Consider the following 16,631-nt stretch of genomic DNA (forward strand, 5'->3'; position numbering starts at 1 on the left):
ATAAAATATATATAGCGAAAAAAGTTCAAACGTGAGTGGCTAAGCATATTTAGATCAGTACAGACCCTGAAGCGTGTGAAGTCGGAGTAGGAGTTATCGTAGGTCTTGTGGTGTGCCTCCACCAATGATGTGATGACCTGGCTCTGCTCGTCATTCAGCCTTGGTCTCAGGGCCTCCCGCGCCGCCTCCTCCTCCTTCCTCTTCTGGATCAGATCCTTCTTCCTCTGCACCTCCTCATCTGTCAGGATGACTGGGGGAGAGGGAGGCGAAGGGGAGACTGGTGAGAAGAGTGGTGGGAAACCGGTAACACAGCTAGCCTGATTGCCTTTCACAGGAGCCTCTCTCAGATCCCCTGACAACCGTGGTCAATTAAGTGAGCTTCTATCACTAGCTGAGAGCTGCTGTTTGTGTGAAGAAAGCTATGTGAGGGTTGAAACGAGACTCTATAGAATGCGTATAGGCTCATGTTCTTCCAAGGAGAACCACCATTAGCACCAACAAGTGTCATCTGAGCTGTTCTGTTTCTCAAACAAACATAATGCCAATTTTGCCAATTTTTTACTGTGGTAAACCACTACAAGATTATACACAAAGCAATGTAGAAATATAGAAATGTACCAGACAGAGGCTATCAACTACACAAGTAAATACATGGAAACTAAACTAGAAGTTAATTTTTGTTTCAACGGATGAAACAAATAATCATATCAAATGTACCAGACAGAGGCTTAACATGCAAACCTCACCGGACACATTGCATTTGCGAGCATTACAAAATAAAAATGTACATACGCATGTTATCCAATCATTTCACCCACACCAGTCACGCGTGTGACCGAGCATCTGCGTAGCCAAGCACGAAAACAGAACTTGGATCTTGGCGAGACAAAACGCGCTGCAAGTCCCGCTTCTCCCATCTACTCATTGGTTTTCAGGAGCATACGACCCCACATGGGTATTTGAAAGATGAACGAAGAGACATTAATGATAGATAACTACAGTAACTAAAGTCAGAGAGCATCATTGAGGTCCTGAATTTAACATTTTAAACACCAGTCCTTGCCTTTTCCTAAATAAGCCTATTCAACACACTGTTAGTTTTTCCTTCACAAGTTGTCTACACCTAAACTATATCAAAACTCATTTCACACATAGCCCTATAATAATAGATGTGGCCTAAAAGACCAGATGAAATTGACTATAGTCTGATGGGTGATAATATGATGAATTGCGTTGTGAAGAGACTGCAGTGCAGGTAAATGACAAAGGGAACGGAGCTCACCAAAAAAGCTACTTTTTCCAAATCATCCTTCAGGAAGGCAAGACGTTTTGATTTCATAAATAACAGGCTCTACGATTTCTAAAACATATATTTGCAAAAATATCTAATTACGGCATGGGCTCTATTTTTCAAAATATATATATTTTTTAAAGCATTACAACCGCTATTCAAAATGTTCTACATGTGAGCACTTGCGGAAGTATAGCCATAGCCTATTAATCACAGATTAGTCAAATAAAAAACTTGAAATATGATACTGTTCTTTTGAAATTCAATATATATTGAATTTCAAAAGAACAAAAATATACATGTATAGAATTTCAAAAGAACAAAAATATACATGTATAGAATTTCAAAAGAACAAAAATATACATATATTGAATTTCAAAAGAACAAAAATATATATATATTGAATTTCAAAAGAACAAAAATATATATATATTGAATTTCAAAAGAACAAAAATATATATATATTGAATTTCAAAAGAACAAAAAAAATATATATATTGAATTTCAAAAGAACAAAAATATATATATATTGAATTTCAAAAGAACAAAAATATATATATATTGAATTTCAAAAGAACAAAAATATATATATATTGCATTTCAAAAGAACAAAAATATATATATATTGCATTTCAAAAGAACAAATATATATATATGATTGTAAAGACCTGCCTTAAAAAATATGAATGCATTTCTTTGTGATGGTGACTTGAGGTGTAGGGGTTTTTCCATTTTTACATATAGCCTACAGTAACAAACTAATTATATTTTGGGGGGATTTTATAATGGAGTGCCTACCTAAAATTGTCAAATTATATTTTTTGCAATAGCATATATAAAAACATTATTAGACTGTTGTAATAAATGAACTCAAAATAGGATGGCTAGATGCGCAGCTTGATGTTCGATGCCCAGACATGGGTCAAAATTCTACAAGGATCCAGCAACAAAAAAGGACCATAATCCATTTCAGTTAAAATAACAACCCAATGTTCATCTACCAGGACAAACTAGCTAGCAATAGTAAGCTAGCTAAATGTCCATGAATATTTCATGTGTTTAACATGCCCCCAAATTAATATATTTTGAACAAAAATATAAACGCAACATGTAAAGGATCTCCCAAAATAAAATAAAAATTGGCCTGTGTCGTAGGTAAAACATTTTAACATTAATTTCACCAGGTAGGCAAATTCTCATTTACAACTGCTACCTGGCCAAGACAAAGCAAAGCAGTTCGACACATATAACAGAGTTACACATGGAGTAAAACAAACATACAGTCAACATAACAGCAGAAAAATAAGTATATATACCCACAATGTGAGCAAATGAGGGAGTTAAGGCAATAAATAGACCATGGTGGCGAAGTAAATACAATATAGCAATTAAAACACCGGAATGGTAGATTTGACAGATGAGTGTGCAAAGTAAAAATACTGGGGTGCAAAGGAGCAAAATAAATACATAGAGTAGGGGAAGAGGTTGTTGTTTGGGCTATTTATAGATGGGCTATGTACAGGTGCAGTGATCTGTGAGCTGCTCTGACAGCTGGTGCTTAAAGCTTGTGAGGGAGATAAGTGTTTCCAGTTTCAGTGATTTTTATATTTCATTCCAGTCAATGGCAGCAGAGAACTGGAAGAGATGCGTCCAAAGGAGAAATTGGCTTTCGGGGTGACAAGTGAGATATACCTGCTGGAACGCGTGCTACGGGTGGGTGCTGCTATGGTGACCAGTGAGCTTAGATAAGGTGGGGCTTTACCTAGCAGAGTCTTGTCGATGACCTGGAGCCAGTGGGTTTGGCAACGATTATGAAGCGAGGGCCAGCCAACAAGAGTGTACAGGTTGCAGTGGTGGGTAGTATCCATATACTACCTATGGGGCTTTGGTGACAAAATGGATGGCACTGTGATAGACTGCATCCAATTTGTTGAGTAGGGTATTGGAGGCTATTTTGTAAATGACATCACCGAAGTCTAGGATCGGTAAGATGGTCAGTTTTACAAGGGTATGTTTGGAAGCATGAGTGAAGGATGCCTTGTTTACAAAATAGGAAGCCAATTCTAGATTTAATTTTGGATTAGAGATGATTAATGTGTGTCTGGAAGGAGAGTTTACAGTCTAACCAGAAACCTAGGTATTTGTAGTTGTCCACATATTCTAAGTCAGAACCGTCCAGAGTAGTGATGCTGGACGGGCGGGCAGGTGCAGGCAGTGATCGGTTGAAGAGAATGCATTTAGTTTTACTAGCATTTAAGAGCAGTTGGAGGCCACGGAAGGAGTTATGGCATTGAAGCTCATCTGGAGGGTTATTAACACAGTGTCCAAAGAAGGGCCAGAAGTATACAGAATGGTGTCATCTGCGTAGAGGTGGATCAGAGAGACTCACCAGCAGCAAGAGTGACATCATTGATGTATACAGAGAAGAGTCAGCCCAAGAATTGATCCCTGTGGCACCCCCAAACAGACTGCCAGAGACCCGAATAACAGGCCCTCAGATTTGACATACTGAACTCTATCGGAGAAGTAGTTGGTGAACCAGGCGAGGCAATCATTTGAGAAACCAAGGCTGTTGAGTCTGCCGATAAGGATGTGGTGATTGACAGAGTCAATAGCCTTGGACAGGTCAATGAATACGGCTGCACAGTATTGTTTCTTATCGATGGCGGTTAAGATATCGTTTAGGACCTTGAGCGTGGCTGAGGTGCACCCATGACCAGCTATGAAACCAGATTGCATAGCGGAGAAGGTACGGTGGGATTCGAAATGGTCGGTGATCTGTTTGTTAACTTAGCCTATCGAAGACCTTAGAAAGGAAGGGTAGGATAGATATCGGTCTATAGCAGTTTGGGTCAAGAGTGTCCCCCCCTTTGAAGAGGGGGATGACCGCAGCTGCTTTCCAATCTTTGGGAATCTCAGACGACATGAAAGAGCAGTTGAACAGGCTAGTAATAGGGGTTGCAAAAATTTTGGCAGATCATTTTAGAAAGAAAGGTTCCAGATTGTCTAGCCCGGCTGATTTGTGGGGGTCCAGATTTTGTAGCTCTTTCAGAACATCAGCTGACTGGATTTGGTAGAAGGAGAAATGGCGAAGGCTTGGGCGAGTTACTGTGGGGGGTGCAGTGCTGTTGACCAGGGTAGGTGTAGCCAGGTGGAAAGCATGGCCAGCAGTAGAAAAATGCTTATTGAAATTCTCAATTATAGTGGATTTATCAGTGGTGACAGTTTCCTATCCTCAGTGCAGTGGGCAGCTGGGAGGAGGTGCTCTTATTCTCCATGGACTTCACAATGTCCCAGAACTTTTTTGAGTTTTTGTTGCAGGAAGCAAATTTCTGTTTGAAAAAGCTAGCCTTGGCTTTTCTAACTGCCTGTTTATATTGGTTTCTAACTTCCCTGAAAAGTTGCATTTCACTTTCATTTTGCAGTATAGAACCAAAACATCAATGAAACACCCAGCAGGCAGCCACAGTCCATGAACAAAAACTGAACTACAGCAAATGTTGAGCAACAAAGTCCGGCAATGATAAAAATATGCTTAGTATTTTGGCCACCATCACTTTTCCTTGAAGAGTCACATGCCCATTAAAACCCAAGAAGCTAGGCACTTACATTCCAGCACTAGAAGGGCTCACTAAGCATTCAGCAAGTGGAGCTGTCAATGAGCACTCACCACGCTCACCGCTCATAGCTCACCGCTCATAGCTCACCGCTCATAGCTCACCGAGTGGTCTTTGTTGGGCGACAGCTTGTGTTCACACATTCATTGGCTGGGAATCTAAAACAGGCTTGTTTAATAGCCCAATGCACAAACACAAGATATTCTCCCAAAGAAACATCTAAAGGTAGAGCACCCCACATAGGAACAATTAGGAAGAAACCACAAGAAATCTTAAAACTATACTGAACAACAATATAAAGCAACATGTAAACTGCTGGTCCCATGTTTCATAAACTGAAATTAAAGAACCCAGAAATATTCCAAAACCTCAAAAAGCTTCTCTCAAATTGTGTTCAAATTTGTTTACATCCCTCTAAGTGAGCATTTCTCCTTTGCCAAAATAATCCACTCACCTGATAGGTGTGGCTTATCAATAAGCTGATTGAAACAGCATGATCATTACACAGGTGCACCTTGTGCTGGCTGGGGACAATAAAAGGCCACTAAAATGTTGTCACACAACACCACAGATGTCTCAAGTTGAGGGAGCACGCAGTTGGAAGAATTTTTCTACCACCAATGTTGTTTTAGTGGCCTACATTAAGCCTGTTTGGGATTCTCTGGATCGATGTGTACGACAGCGTGTTCTAGTTCCCGACAATATCAAGCAACTTCGCTCAGCCATTGAATAGGAGTAGGACAACATTCGACAAGAGCACAAACAGCCTGATCAAGTATATGTGAAGGAGATATGTCGCGCTGCATGAGGCAAACGTTGGTCACACCTGATACTGACTGGTTTTCTGATCCACACACGTACATTTTTTCAAGGTATCTGTGACTAACAGATGCATATCTGTATTCCCAGTCATGTGAAATCCATAGATAAGGGCTTCATTTAAATTGACTGATTTCCTTATAGAAACTCAGTTAAATCTTTGAAATTGTTGCATGTGGAGTTTCTATTTTTGTTCAGTGTAGTTGATATTTTAACCTGCATGTCATGATGTCATACGATGTGGATGAAAAAAATCAATATGCACGTGGTAGGTATAGTCATGTAACTGCTACACGTTAGCCTTGTAGATACACAGAAACTAAATGCCTTTTCTAAGTGAGTCACATGTGAATCAGCTTCACAGCAGGACATTCCTGTCTTGACTGATGCTTTCTAGAAACTTCTGCTCACTTCATTTGCACAAAATGGCATTTGCGTTATTCATGCAAAAAGCTTTCCGGACTACCCTTGTCAGAAAAGGTATTACGCAACTGTAAAACAAATGTTGGCTGTTTCATGCTCACATGCTGACAGATCAAGTTAACAGCATCTGTGCCTGTGGTAGAATGTATTTGATGTTTTTGTCTATTATTTGCCAATAGTCTTCCCACTGTGAACTGCAAATTGAACGAAAAGAAGTTCATAAAACAGTTTTTGAGAGCTGACTGTAACCACAACCAGGCAGCTGGCTCGTGTTATGCAGTGCATTCAGAAAGTATTCAGACCCCTTCACTTTTTCCACATTTTATTACGTTACAGCCTCAAAATGTATTAAAAACAAATTCCCCTCAACAATCTACACACAATACCCAATAATGGCAAAGCAATAAAATAATATTTTGCAAATTTATCAGGCAGAACATACCCACAGCATGAACATACCCACAGCATGATTCTGCCACCACCATGCTTCACCGTAGGGATGCTATAGGTGATGAGCGGTGCTTGGTTTCCTCCATATGTGACACTTGGCATTCAGGCCAAAGAGTTCAGTCTTGGTTTCATCAGACCAGAGAATCTTGTTTCTCATGGTCTAAGAGTCCATTAGGTGCCTTTTGGCAAACTCCAAGCAGGCTGTCATGTGTCTTACTGAGGAGTGGCTTCTGTCTGGCCACTCCACCATAAAGGCCTGATTGGTAGATCGCTTCAGAGATGGGTGTCCTTATGGAAGGTTCTCCCATCTCCACAGAGGAACTCTAACTCCAATCAACTTGTAGAAACATCTCAAGGATGACCATTGGAAACACGATGCACCTGGGCTCAATTTCTAGTCTCATGGCAAAGGGTCTTAATACTTTAAAAAAATACTTAAAATTCAGTATTTTATTTGTATATATTACTTAGTAAAAATGTCTAAAAACCTGTTTTTACTTAGTTACCATAGGGTATTGTGTGTAGATTAATGAGGAAAACATTTTATTTAACCAATTTTGGAATAAGGCTGTAACGTAAGAAAATATAGAATAAGTGAAGGGGTCTGAACACTTTCCGAATGCATTGTATGCTAGCTAGTAGCTACCTATTTAACTATGCTGCTGTCGCCAACATTTGATTTAATCTATTGCCATATTTAAGGATTATCCACAATGGAGACATGTTCAGAACTAGAGGTGGATCACCCTCACTCCATCGTAGACTGTCTTACTGTTACTGGCTGGTTGACTGGGCTGACATCAAGCCAGAATGGGACACTCCGTAGCCCATCTAACATGGCATAGTCAAAAGAACTGCTGAAGTACCCAAGCTAGCCTGGTGATTTCCCAGAATTTGCCAGCTATTGTCTGCTGCGCTGTCTAGATAGTATTTCACAGTGCCTTCTGTATTGCTGGCACAGCACTGAGGTGACAGAGCTGGCTGAGGACAGAAAAATCGAGCTGTTTACCACAGAATGTGTCCACATTTAGTAATTAGTCTAGTGCCTGGATCGCCATGGTGGAGGACTGAGATGCAGGGAGAGCGAGCCTCGATGGGAATTCAAAGATTAATCATAAAAGAATAAGTCCATAGAAAATATTTTAAAAGGATCATAATTAAGGGCCACTTGATTTGCCTTGACTGTCACTACTGAATGTAGTTGTTTGGTATCGTAATACTCTGGGTCAGAATATCATCAATATCACAATAACCTTCCCCAGCTATTATTAACTAGAAACAAATAAATGTTTTTAGTGAGAAGTAGGCATTGATCTGAAGCCATAAAGGAAAAGAAATGCACAAGCACCACCATACATACTTCACCCATGCTCTACCAAGGTTTTCCAGCACACAGCTTTGACCTACTACAGTAGTTATGTCAGTCTATTGTATATCAAACAATGTGTAGGCAGGTTGCTTAGGATTCAAACCTTCTCAAACCAGCCTAATTAATACTCAAAGGTGCTCCCACAATGTAATTTGTACTGCATACAAGGTAAAGTATTGGATTCTTTAGGCACTACCCACACTAAGACATTATCCCATTTCACTACCTTTTCAAGCTTTCTTTTCAATTATATGAAAGCAAACTTTGATTTTAAACTTCCAGGACCATCAGGCTTGATTGACTGAGCCGTTTTGTCTTGTAGTAATTTAATTTCAATAGTAGTAATTTAATTTCACCTCTTTGCAGAATGATCACAGAGGGGCTATTTCTGGCTGCCCTCCTGTTAACCCTGTAGCATAAGGGAGTGTGGATAATTGTGTACTCTTCACTGATTTGGCAGGCGGCAGAGTGGACAGGACTGCTCTGTTGTCTTGGCACACACTATCAACTGAGGACAATGTGTCTGGATCCTCAGCAAGGCAGCGATGCTTTGAAAAAGCAACAAACTAGGGGCGAGGCCTTGGATTGACCAATTAAAGCGTTACAACACCCACTGGTTATGACCTTCAACTCTCATTACCGTCATTAACACACAGCTGTGCAAAACACCTCTGTGTAGCATTCAACATGATTTATACGTGTGAACATAGTACTATATCAGCCACATACGGTAACTATCACCCCCCCCAAAAAAAAGAGGACAAACAGGCAAACATCAAAGAGCATTTAACATCAACATTCTACTTCTTTTTTTATTTATTTTTTACTAGGCAAGTCAGTTAAGAACAAATTCTTATTTTCAATGACGGCCTAGGAACAGTGGGTTAACTGCCTGTTCAGGGGCAGAACGACAGATATGTACCTTGTCAGCTCGGGGATTCGAACTTGAAACCTTTCGGTTCCTAGTCCAACACTAACCGCTAGGCTACCCTGCCGCATTTGTCGCCTGGCTTGATGTCAGCCCAGTCAACCAGCCAGTAACAGTAAGACAGTCTACGATGGAGAGAGGGTGATCCACCTCTAGTTCTGAACATGTCTCCATTGTGGATAATCCTTAAATATGGCAGTAGATTAAATCAAATGTTGGCGACAGCAGCATAGTTAAATAGGTAGCTACTAGCTAGCATACAATGCATTCGGAAAGTGTTCAGACCCCTTCACTTATTCTATATTTTCTTACGTTACAGCCTTATTCCAAAATTGGTTAAATAAAATGTTTTCCTCATCAATCTAAACACAATACCCTATGGTAACAAAGTAAAAACAGGTTTTTAGACATTTTTACTACTACTATCCTTGAGATGTTTCTACAAGTTGATTGGAGTTAGAGTTCCTCTGTGGAGATGGGAGAACCTTCCATAAGGACACCCATCTCTGAAGCGATCTACCAATCAGGCCTTTATGGTGGAGTGGCCAGACAGAAGCCACTCCTCAGTAAAAGACACATGACAGCCTGCTTGGAGTTTGCCAAAAGGCACCTAATGGACTCTTAGACCATGAGAAACAAGATTCTCTGGTCTGATGAAACCAAGACTGAACTCTTTGGCCTGAATGCCAAGTGTCACATATGGAGGAAACCAGGCACCGCTCATCACCTATAGCATCCCTACGGTGAAGCATGGTGGTTGCAGAATCATGCTGTGGGTATGTTCTGTGGCAAGGCCTGGGCGACTAGTCAGGATTAAGGGAAAGATGAACAGAGCAAAGTACAGAGATCTTTGATGAAGCCCTGCTCCAGAATGCTCAGGACCTCCAGTCTATTTCATTGTTTATTTTTGATAAATTTGCAAAATATTATTTTATTGCTTTGCCATTATTGGGTATTGTGTGTAGATTGTTGAGGGGAATTTGTTTTAAATACATTTTGAGGCCGAAATGTAATAAAATGTGGAAAAAGTGAAGGGGTCTGAATACTTTCTGAATGCACTGCATAACACGAGCCAGCTGCCTGGTTGTGGTTACAGTCAGCTCCCAAAAACTGTTTTATGAACTTCTTTTCGTTCAATTTGCTGTTCACAGTGGGAAGACTTTTGGCAAATAATAGACAAAAACATCAAATACATTCTACCACAGGCACAGCTGCTGTTAACTTGATCTGTCAGCATGTGAGCATGAAACAGCCAACATTTGTTTTACAGTTGCGTAATACCTTTTCTGACAAGGGTAGTCCGGAAAGCTTTTTGCATGAATAACGCAAATGCCATTTTGTGCAAATGAAGTGAGCAGAAGTTTCTAGAAAGCATCAGTCAAGACAGGAATGTCCTGCCGTGAAGCTGATTCACATGTGACTCACTTAGAAAAGGCATTTAGTTTCTGTATATCTACAAGGCTAACGTGTAGCAGTTACATGACTATACCTACCACGTGCATATTGATTTTGTTCATCCAAATTTGTGTCCACATCAAGCTGATCCTAGCTCGATTGGTTGCCGAGTCGCCGCTCTCATCCAATCGCAAGTCTCACTCCATGCCACACCCTTCTGAAATATTTCAGGGCATGCCACATGTTATTGTTTTCACATGAGTGAGTACCCACATGACTGGGGCATGCTGTGCCAGGCAGCACTGGGGCCTGGAGCTTTAGCGCTGGTGCAGACAAAGAGGCCATTTTAGCTGTCTGGATCCTTTTCCAGGGGCCTCATTTAGGCTTGTGACTGTTTGCGGGCTAGGCTCCACAGAAGCAGCCGGAGCATTGTTGGACTGGTCTTTATTTCGCTCTCCCCTCCTTTGCCCCTCTTACCTCAAAATGCACAGCTTGTTTATTTTCATAACCCTGCTGACTTGTTGGTGTTGAAGCATGGTAAACTGGAGGGCATTTTATAAAGAAGGATTCTATGACCGTAGCCAGCTAATTTTGGGGAATATTTTTGAAAACAACCACATTTTCTTAGTCGGTACAGAACGTAAAATACAGTACAACCCTGGTCTATTTTTCTGGCTGAAAGCAACAGAAATACAGACATTAAAAAATAACATGTCCAGGCAAAGATGATTATGTAAAACAGACAGTAGTAACATACTGTACAGTAGAGAGTGTACTGTATGTCTGTATTGCTCTTTCACATGATGTAAACAGTCTTCAGCCAGAATGAGCCAAGCACTGAAAGGGCTGAAGTTACTGTAGTTACTGTATTTATGACCAGTTAGAAATCAGGTGTCTGAGTACTCACACTCCTTCATCATACCCATGTCCACGCAGCATTTGAGCCGGCAGGCCTGGCAGTGGCGCCGGTTATCCTTGGTGATGGAGCAGCTGCCGTTGAAGGGGCAGGTGAAACTGGCCTTACGTTTCATGCTGCGTCTGGTGGGGGTAGATAGAGACAGCTGGCTCACTAGCACATTAAAAGAGGAAGATGCATTAAAACCGTGCTGCTAATATTGCTATTTTACAGGAAATGGAAGGCAGGCGGGATTATTACGCAACTGGGTTACACTACCCCCCTCACAGTAAAAACAAACATTTCATGAGCAGTCACATAGTGTTCCATTCAAACAGAAAAACAGAAATACAGCAAGTACCTGAGGCACATAGTTTAGAAATAGATTAACACACAGATCAGTAGAGCACTAGAGTCCCTCTTGTTCCCCCCCCCAAACACACACAGGGGTTTCAAAGGGTGTCTGATGCCCTTTCTCCCAAATAGTTAACAAATTAAGCATGGCAGACATGAGAGGACCACTGACTAAGAGTTTTGTTTAATGAAAACATGATGTCTGAGAAAGACGCAGCCTGGCATTTTCTCCTTTCCTGTCGGCACGTTCTGTAATCCATATACATCGGTTATATTTTCCCAAGCTGCGTCAAGTAGTCTTGACGGTATTGTGATGAAACTATTTGGGGTGCTTTCTGCCTTGCAGAATAACTCCTTCCATCACTATGAGCTCTGTAGTTACAACCCCCATAGGTTTTTAGATGTTAAGACATTTTCTTCATGTTTAAAAACAAATGGGAACAAAAAGAATCGAAGGGGAACAGCTCAGCTTTAAATTCAGCGGGAATAGCTTGTCTATGGCAGACAATTATCCCTTTACTTGTAAGATATACAGGTGTTGGAAGCAGTCTATTTGGAAAGTATTCAGACCCCTTCACATTTTGTTCTGTTATAGCCTTATATTTTAAAAATCTATTTCAGAATGAGGCTGAAACGTAACAAAATGTGGAAAAAGTGAGGAGGATATGAATACTTTCCGAATGCACTGTAAGTGTCGATATGACAGCAGTCAAAAATAGTCAATCGTCAGGTCGTGCTTGTGTGCATCTTCATGCAATGGAATCAGTTGGATTTCATTTAGCGGTTATTGCTTGTCCTAACAGTTGACAATTTTTTTTTAACTTTCACTTGCTTTAAACACTGACATACCTTTGTCAGTACAGCATAATAGTCTCAGGTTCTCTATCTTCCATGGTGACCCTTCTCCCCTTGCCAACGTAAAGTTCCACAAGCCTCATCACCACATTCTCCGACACTCACTCACCTGCTGCCCATGGTGGATATTTTCCCAGATTTTAAAAGGTGTTCAGCATGTACAATTACGCACGCTTTCTCAGGGTAATATGTGATTGGAATATGTTTTCCGGGATTCAGCCGATGGCATTGAGGAGTTTACCTCAGTCACAGGCTTCACAGTGACTGCATGTGTAACAGTATAATTTTAAACCGTCCCCTCGCCCATACCCGGGCGCGAACCAGGGACCTTCTGCGCACAACGACAACAGTCACCCTCGAAGCATCGTTACCCATCGCTCCACAAAAGCCGCGGCCCTTGCAGAGCAAGGGGAACTACTACTTCAAGGTCTCAGAGCAAGTGACGTAACCGATTGAAACGCTATTTAGCGCACACCGCTAACTAAGCTAGCCGTTTCACATCCGTTACACTCACCCCCCTTTTGACATTCCTCCTTTTTCCGCAGCAACCAGTAATCCGGGTCAACAGCATCAATGTAACAGTATAATTTTAAACCGTCCCCTCGCCCATAAAAGCCGCGGCTTTTGTGGAGCGATGGGTAACGATGCTTCGAGGGTGACTGTTGTCGTTGTGCGCAGAAGGTCCCTGGTTCGCGCCCGGGTATGGGCGAGGGGACGGTTTAAAATTATACTGTTACACATGTACATATCCCAACCAGAAGCCATGGAGTACAGGCAGCACTGAGCTAAAGGCTAGAGCTACTGCTTTCAAGGAGCGAGACACTAATCCAGACGCTTATAAGAAATCCTTCTACCGACTCAGAGCCAAACCATCAAACTGGCTAAGTGTCAATATAGGATTAAGATTGAATCCAACTACATCAGCTCTGATGCTCGTTGGATGAGGCAGGGCTTGCAAACTATCCCGGATTATAAAGGGAAACCCAGCCGTGAGCTGCTCAGTGAAGCGACCCTACCAGACGAGCTAAATGCCTACTATACTGACTTTGTAGCAAGCAACACTGAACCATTCATGAGAGCACCGGACGACTGTGTGATCACGCTCTCTGTAGCCAATGTAAGACCTTTAAAACAGGTTAACATTCACAAGGCCAGATGGATTACCAGGACATTGACATTTTCAACCTCTCCCTGACTCAGTCTGTAATAACTACATGTTTCAGACAGATTACCATAGTCTGTGTCGTCAAGAAATGACTACTGCCCCGTAGCATTCACATTTGTAGCCAGGAAATGCTTTGAAAGGTTGGTGATGGCTTACAACACCATCATCCCAGAAATATTGGACCCACTTCAATTTGATACCGCACAGATCACACAATCTCTATTGTACTCCACACTGCCCACTCCACAGTGACAACAGCAAATCGTTCAACACCATAGTATACACAAAGCTCATCACTAGGCTAAGGACCCTGGAACTGAACACTTCCCTCTGCAACCATATCCTGGACTTCCTGAAGGACACCCCCCAGATGGTGAGGTTCAGCAACAATACATCTGTCACGCTGACCCTCAACACTGGGGCCCCTTCAAGGGTGCGTGCTCAGTCCCCTCCTGTATTCCTGTTCACCCACAACTTCGTGGCCACTCACGACTCCAAGACCATCATTAAGTTTGCAAATGGCGCGACTCTGGTAGGCCAGATCACCGACGACAATGAGACAGCCTACAGGAAGTAGGTCAGAGACCTGGCAGTGTGGTGCCAGGACAACAACAACCTCTCCCTCAATGTGAGCAAGACTAACGAACTGATTACGGACTACAGGAAAAGGAGGGCTGAGAATGCACCCCACTCACGTCAACGGGGCTGTAGTGGACAGGGTCGAGAGCTTCAATTTCCTTGGTGTCCACATCACCAAGGACATATCCTTGTCCAAAAACACCAACAGTCGTAAAGAGGGTACAACATTGCCTCTTCCCCCTCAGGAAGCTGAAAAGATTTGGTATGGGCACTCAGATCCTCAAAAAGTTCTACACAATCGAGAGCATCCTGATTGGTTGCATCACTGCTTGGTATGACAACTGCTCGGCATCCAACCACAAGGCACTACAGAGGGTAGTGCGTACAGCCCTACCATCCAGGACCTATATACCAGGCGGTAGGGCTGGACAACATGGCCAAAATATATATCAGGGTATTTTTTTTTTTATAAATAAAAATTGAGCGGTGTGACTATTTTATGTTTTTGAATAATAAAAGTTCTAAATATGCTTTATGAGTAGTGAATGACCCTACGACGGCAACATATGAATTCTAAGTGGCTTTAAAATGTGCTTTCTCCATTCTGATTGTTTTATACTGCTCAGTTTAAAAATATATATTTCATCCATTTCTGCACTCAGAGATAATTTCCACACTGCCACGTAGGGCTGCACAATATGTGCAAACAATCTAGACCTTACTTTTAACCAAATGTTGCAATTTGAAATGTGATTTAGAGCAAAACACCTGGGTGAACTGTTGAAATCATGGAAATAGAAAGATTACTTTAATTCTTTTGCTAGTAAATAAGTGGGCACTTTGAATAGTGTTGTTTGACATGACAATGAATGGAAATTCCAGGGGAAATTGTGTCAGGGTAGGAACCAAAGTGTTGATAAGTGTTTGCAGGGGGACCCTATAATCTTTGGCTACATTGAATGTTTTCTAGTAGCTACTTAAAAGTTGTTAACATATTCTTGCTTTGAGTATTCCCTCTTTGATTTAGAAGATACTGTTACATAAACATACTGATTTAGGTCTACATCACTGCTATTATCTGGCTGTATAGCTAATTATGTTTGCACTGAATCAATACATTTATTAGCTAGCTATTAGCGGCTGACAAGATTTAGGCCAAACTTGCTTAGAAAATACAGTATAAACCAGCAGTTTGCAGATTTAAGAAACACAGTGTAATTATAGAACACTAGTGGATTTATATTAAGAAGAAAAGTGAAAACAGCATAGTTGTCAACATTGTTGCATGTGCTGCATTGGCAACAATTGTGCTCCTTGAGTGACAGGGGGCGGGGTCTGTGTGAAAAGCGGCAGAGACCCACAGCCAGAGACCGAGAGAAAGAGGCAGAGAGAGGAAGTAGCGAAGTAAACTATGAAAATGGACGGTGTATCACATTTAACAAACCAAACATTTAAATACAGTTCTAAATGTAAAGTAAAACCCGTCCGTGCATCAACTGGTCTTTGGTAAAATAATGCCCTACCAGGCGGTGTCAGGGAAGGCCCTACAAATTGTCAAATGACTCCAGCCACCCAAGCTATAGATTGTTCTCTCTGCAAGCAGTACCGGAGCACATAGTCTAGGACCAAAAGGCTCCTTAATTAAAGTCATAAGGCTGCTGAACAGTTAATCAAATGGCTGCATTGACCCCTTTTATTATGTTTTTGCACCGACTCTCTTGCACAGGCTCGATGTACACTCACTGGACTCTAACCACACACTCACACATGATACACTCCCCCACACAAGCGGTTTGTTAATCATCTCTGCATATAGTCACTTTACCCTACATATTGCCTCAATTACCTCGACTAACCCGTACCCTTGCACTTAGACTATGTACTTGTATATAGCCTTGTTATTGTATTGTGTGACCATTTACCCTTTAGTTTATTTAGCACATTGTTCTTACATTTTTAAACTGCATTGTTGGTTAAGCAAGCATTTCAAGGTTAGGTTGTATTTGGCGCATGTGACAAATAAGTGTTACCTATATCCTACTCCAAGTAGGCCAGAGTAGATTGATAAAACTGCTTTGATGAACTGATTTAGGGTACATACCATTTTAAGATTACAATTAGAATGGATCAATACAGTATCATTAAAAAAAGATATATTTAAGCTTTAACTAGGCAAGTCAGTTAAGAACAAATAATTATTTACAATGCCTTAGACCACAGCGTCACTCAGTAGCCATGATCATTCCGGTTCTTCATTCACAATTAATTATTTGATACTTTAGTCTGTTATATGCCCACCTAAAACTGGTTCTAACTCCAGTTCTGCTTGTGATATTAAGATTCCTTTACTGACAGTGTTACATAAACGTATTCAGGAAAAGTCAAGGATGGAGGGGGGCATGACTTAAAAAATGGCAGACATTTCTTCAAAATCATGAGCAGTGAAAATGACTGCTTTAGCTGTTCTAGTGTCAAACAAAAATACATGATC

General features: G+C 41.3%; 1 protein-coding gene across 4 annotated transcripts in view; it reads right to left on the minus strand.

Annotated features, from left to right (window-relative positions):
* The window catches only part of LOC118372250 (vitamin D3 receptor A-like), an 81,587-nt gene that overhangs the window by 13,115 nt on the left and 51,841 nt on the right, over positions 1-16,631 (minus strand). For all 4 annotated transcript variants that reach the window (XM_035758064.2, XM_052482174.1, XM_035758063.2 and 1 more), the window contains 2 exons: positions 11,200-11,330; positions 66-250 (listed from right to left, as the gene is read on the minus strand). In XM_035758064.2, coding sequence (XP_035613957.1) covers positions 66-250; positions 11,200-11,330 — 316 coding nt within the window. The remainder of the gene's footprint in view (positions 1-65; positions 251-11,199; positions 11,331-16,631) is intronic.

The sequence above is a fragment of the Oncorhynchus keta genome, chromosome 27 (genome assembly GCF_023373465.1).
Source record: "Oncorhynchus keta strain PuntledgeMale-10-30-2019 chromosome 27, Oket_V2, whole genome shotgun sequence".
Classification (NCBI taxonomy): Eukaryota; Metazoa; Chordata; class Actinopteri; order Salmoniformes; family Salmonidae; genus Oncorhynchus; species Oncorhynchus keta.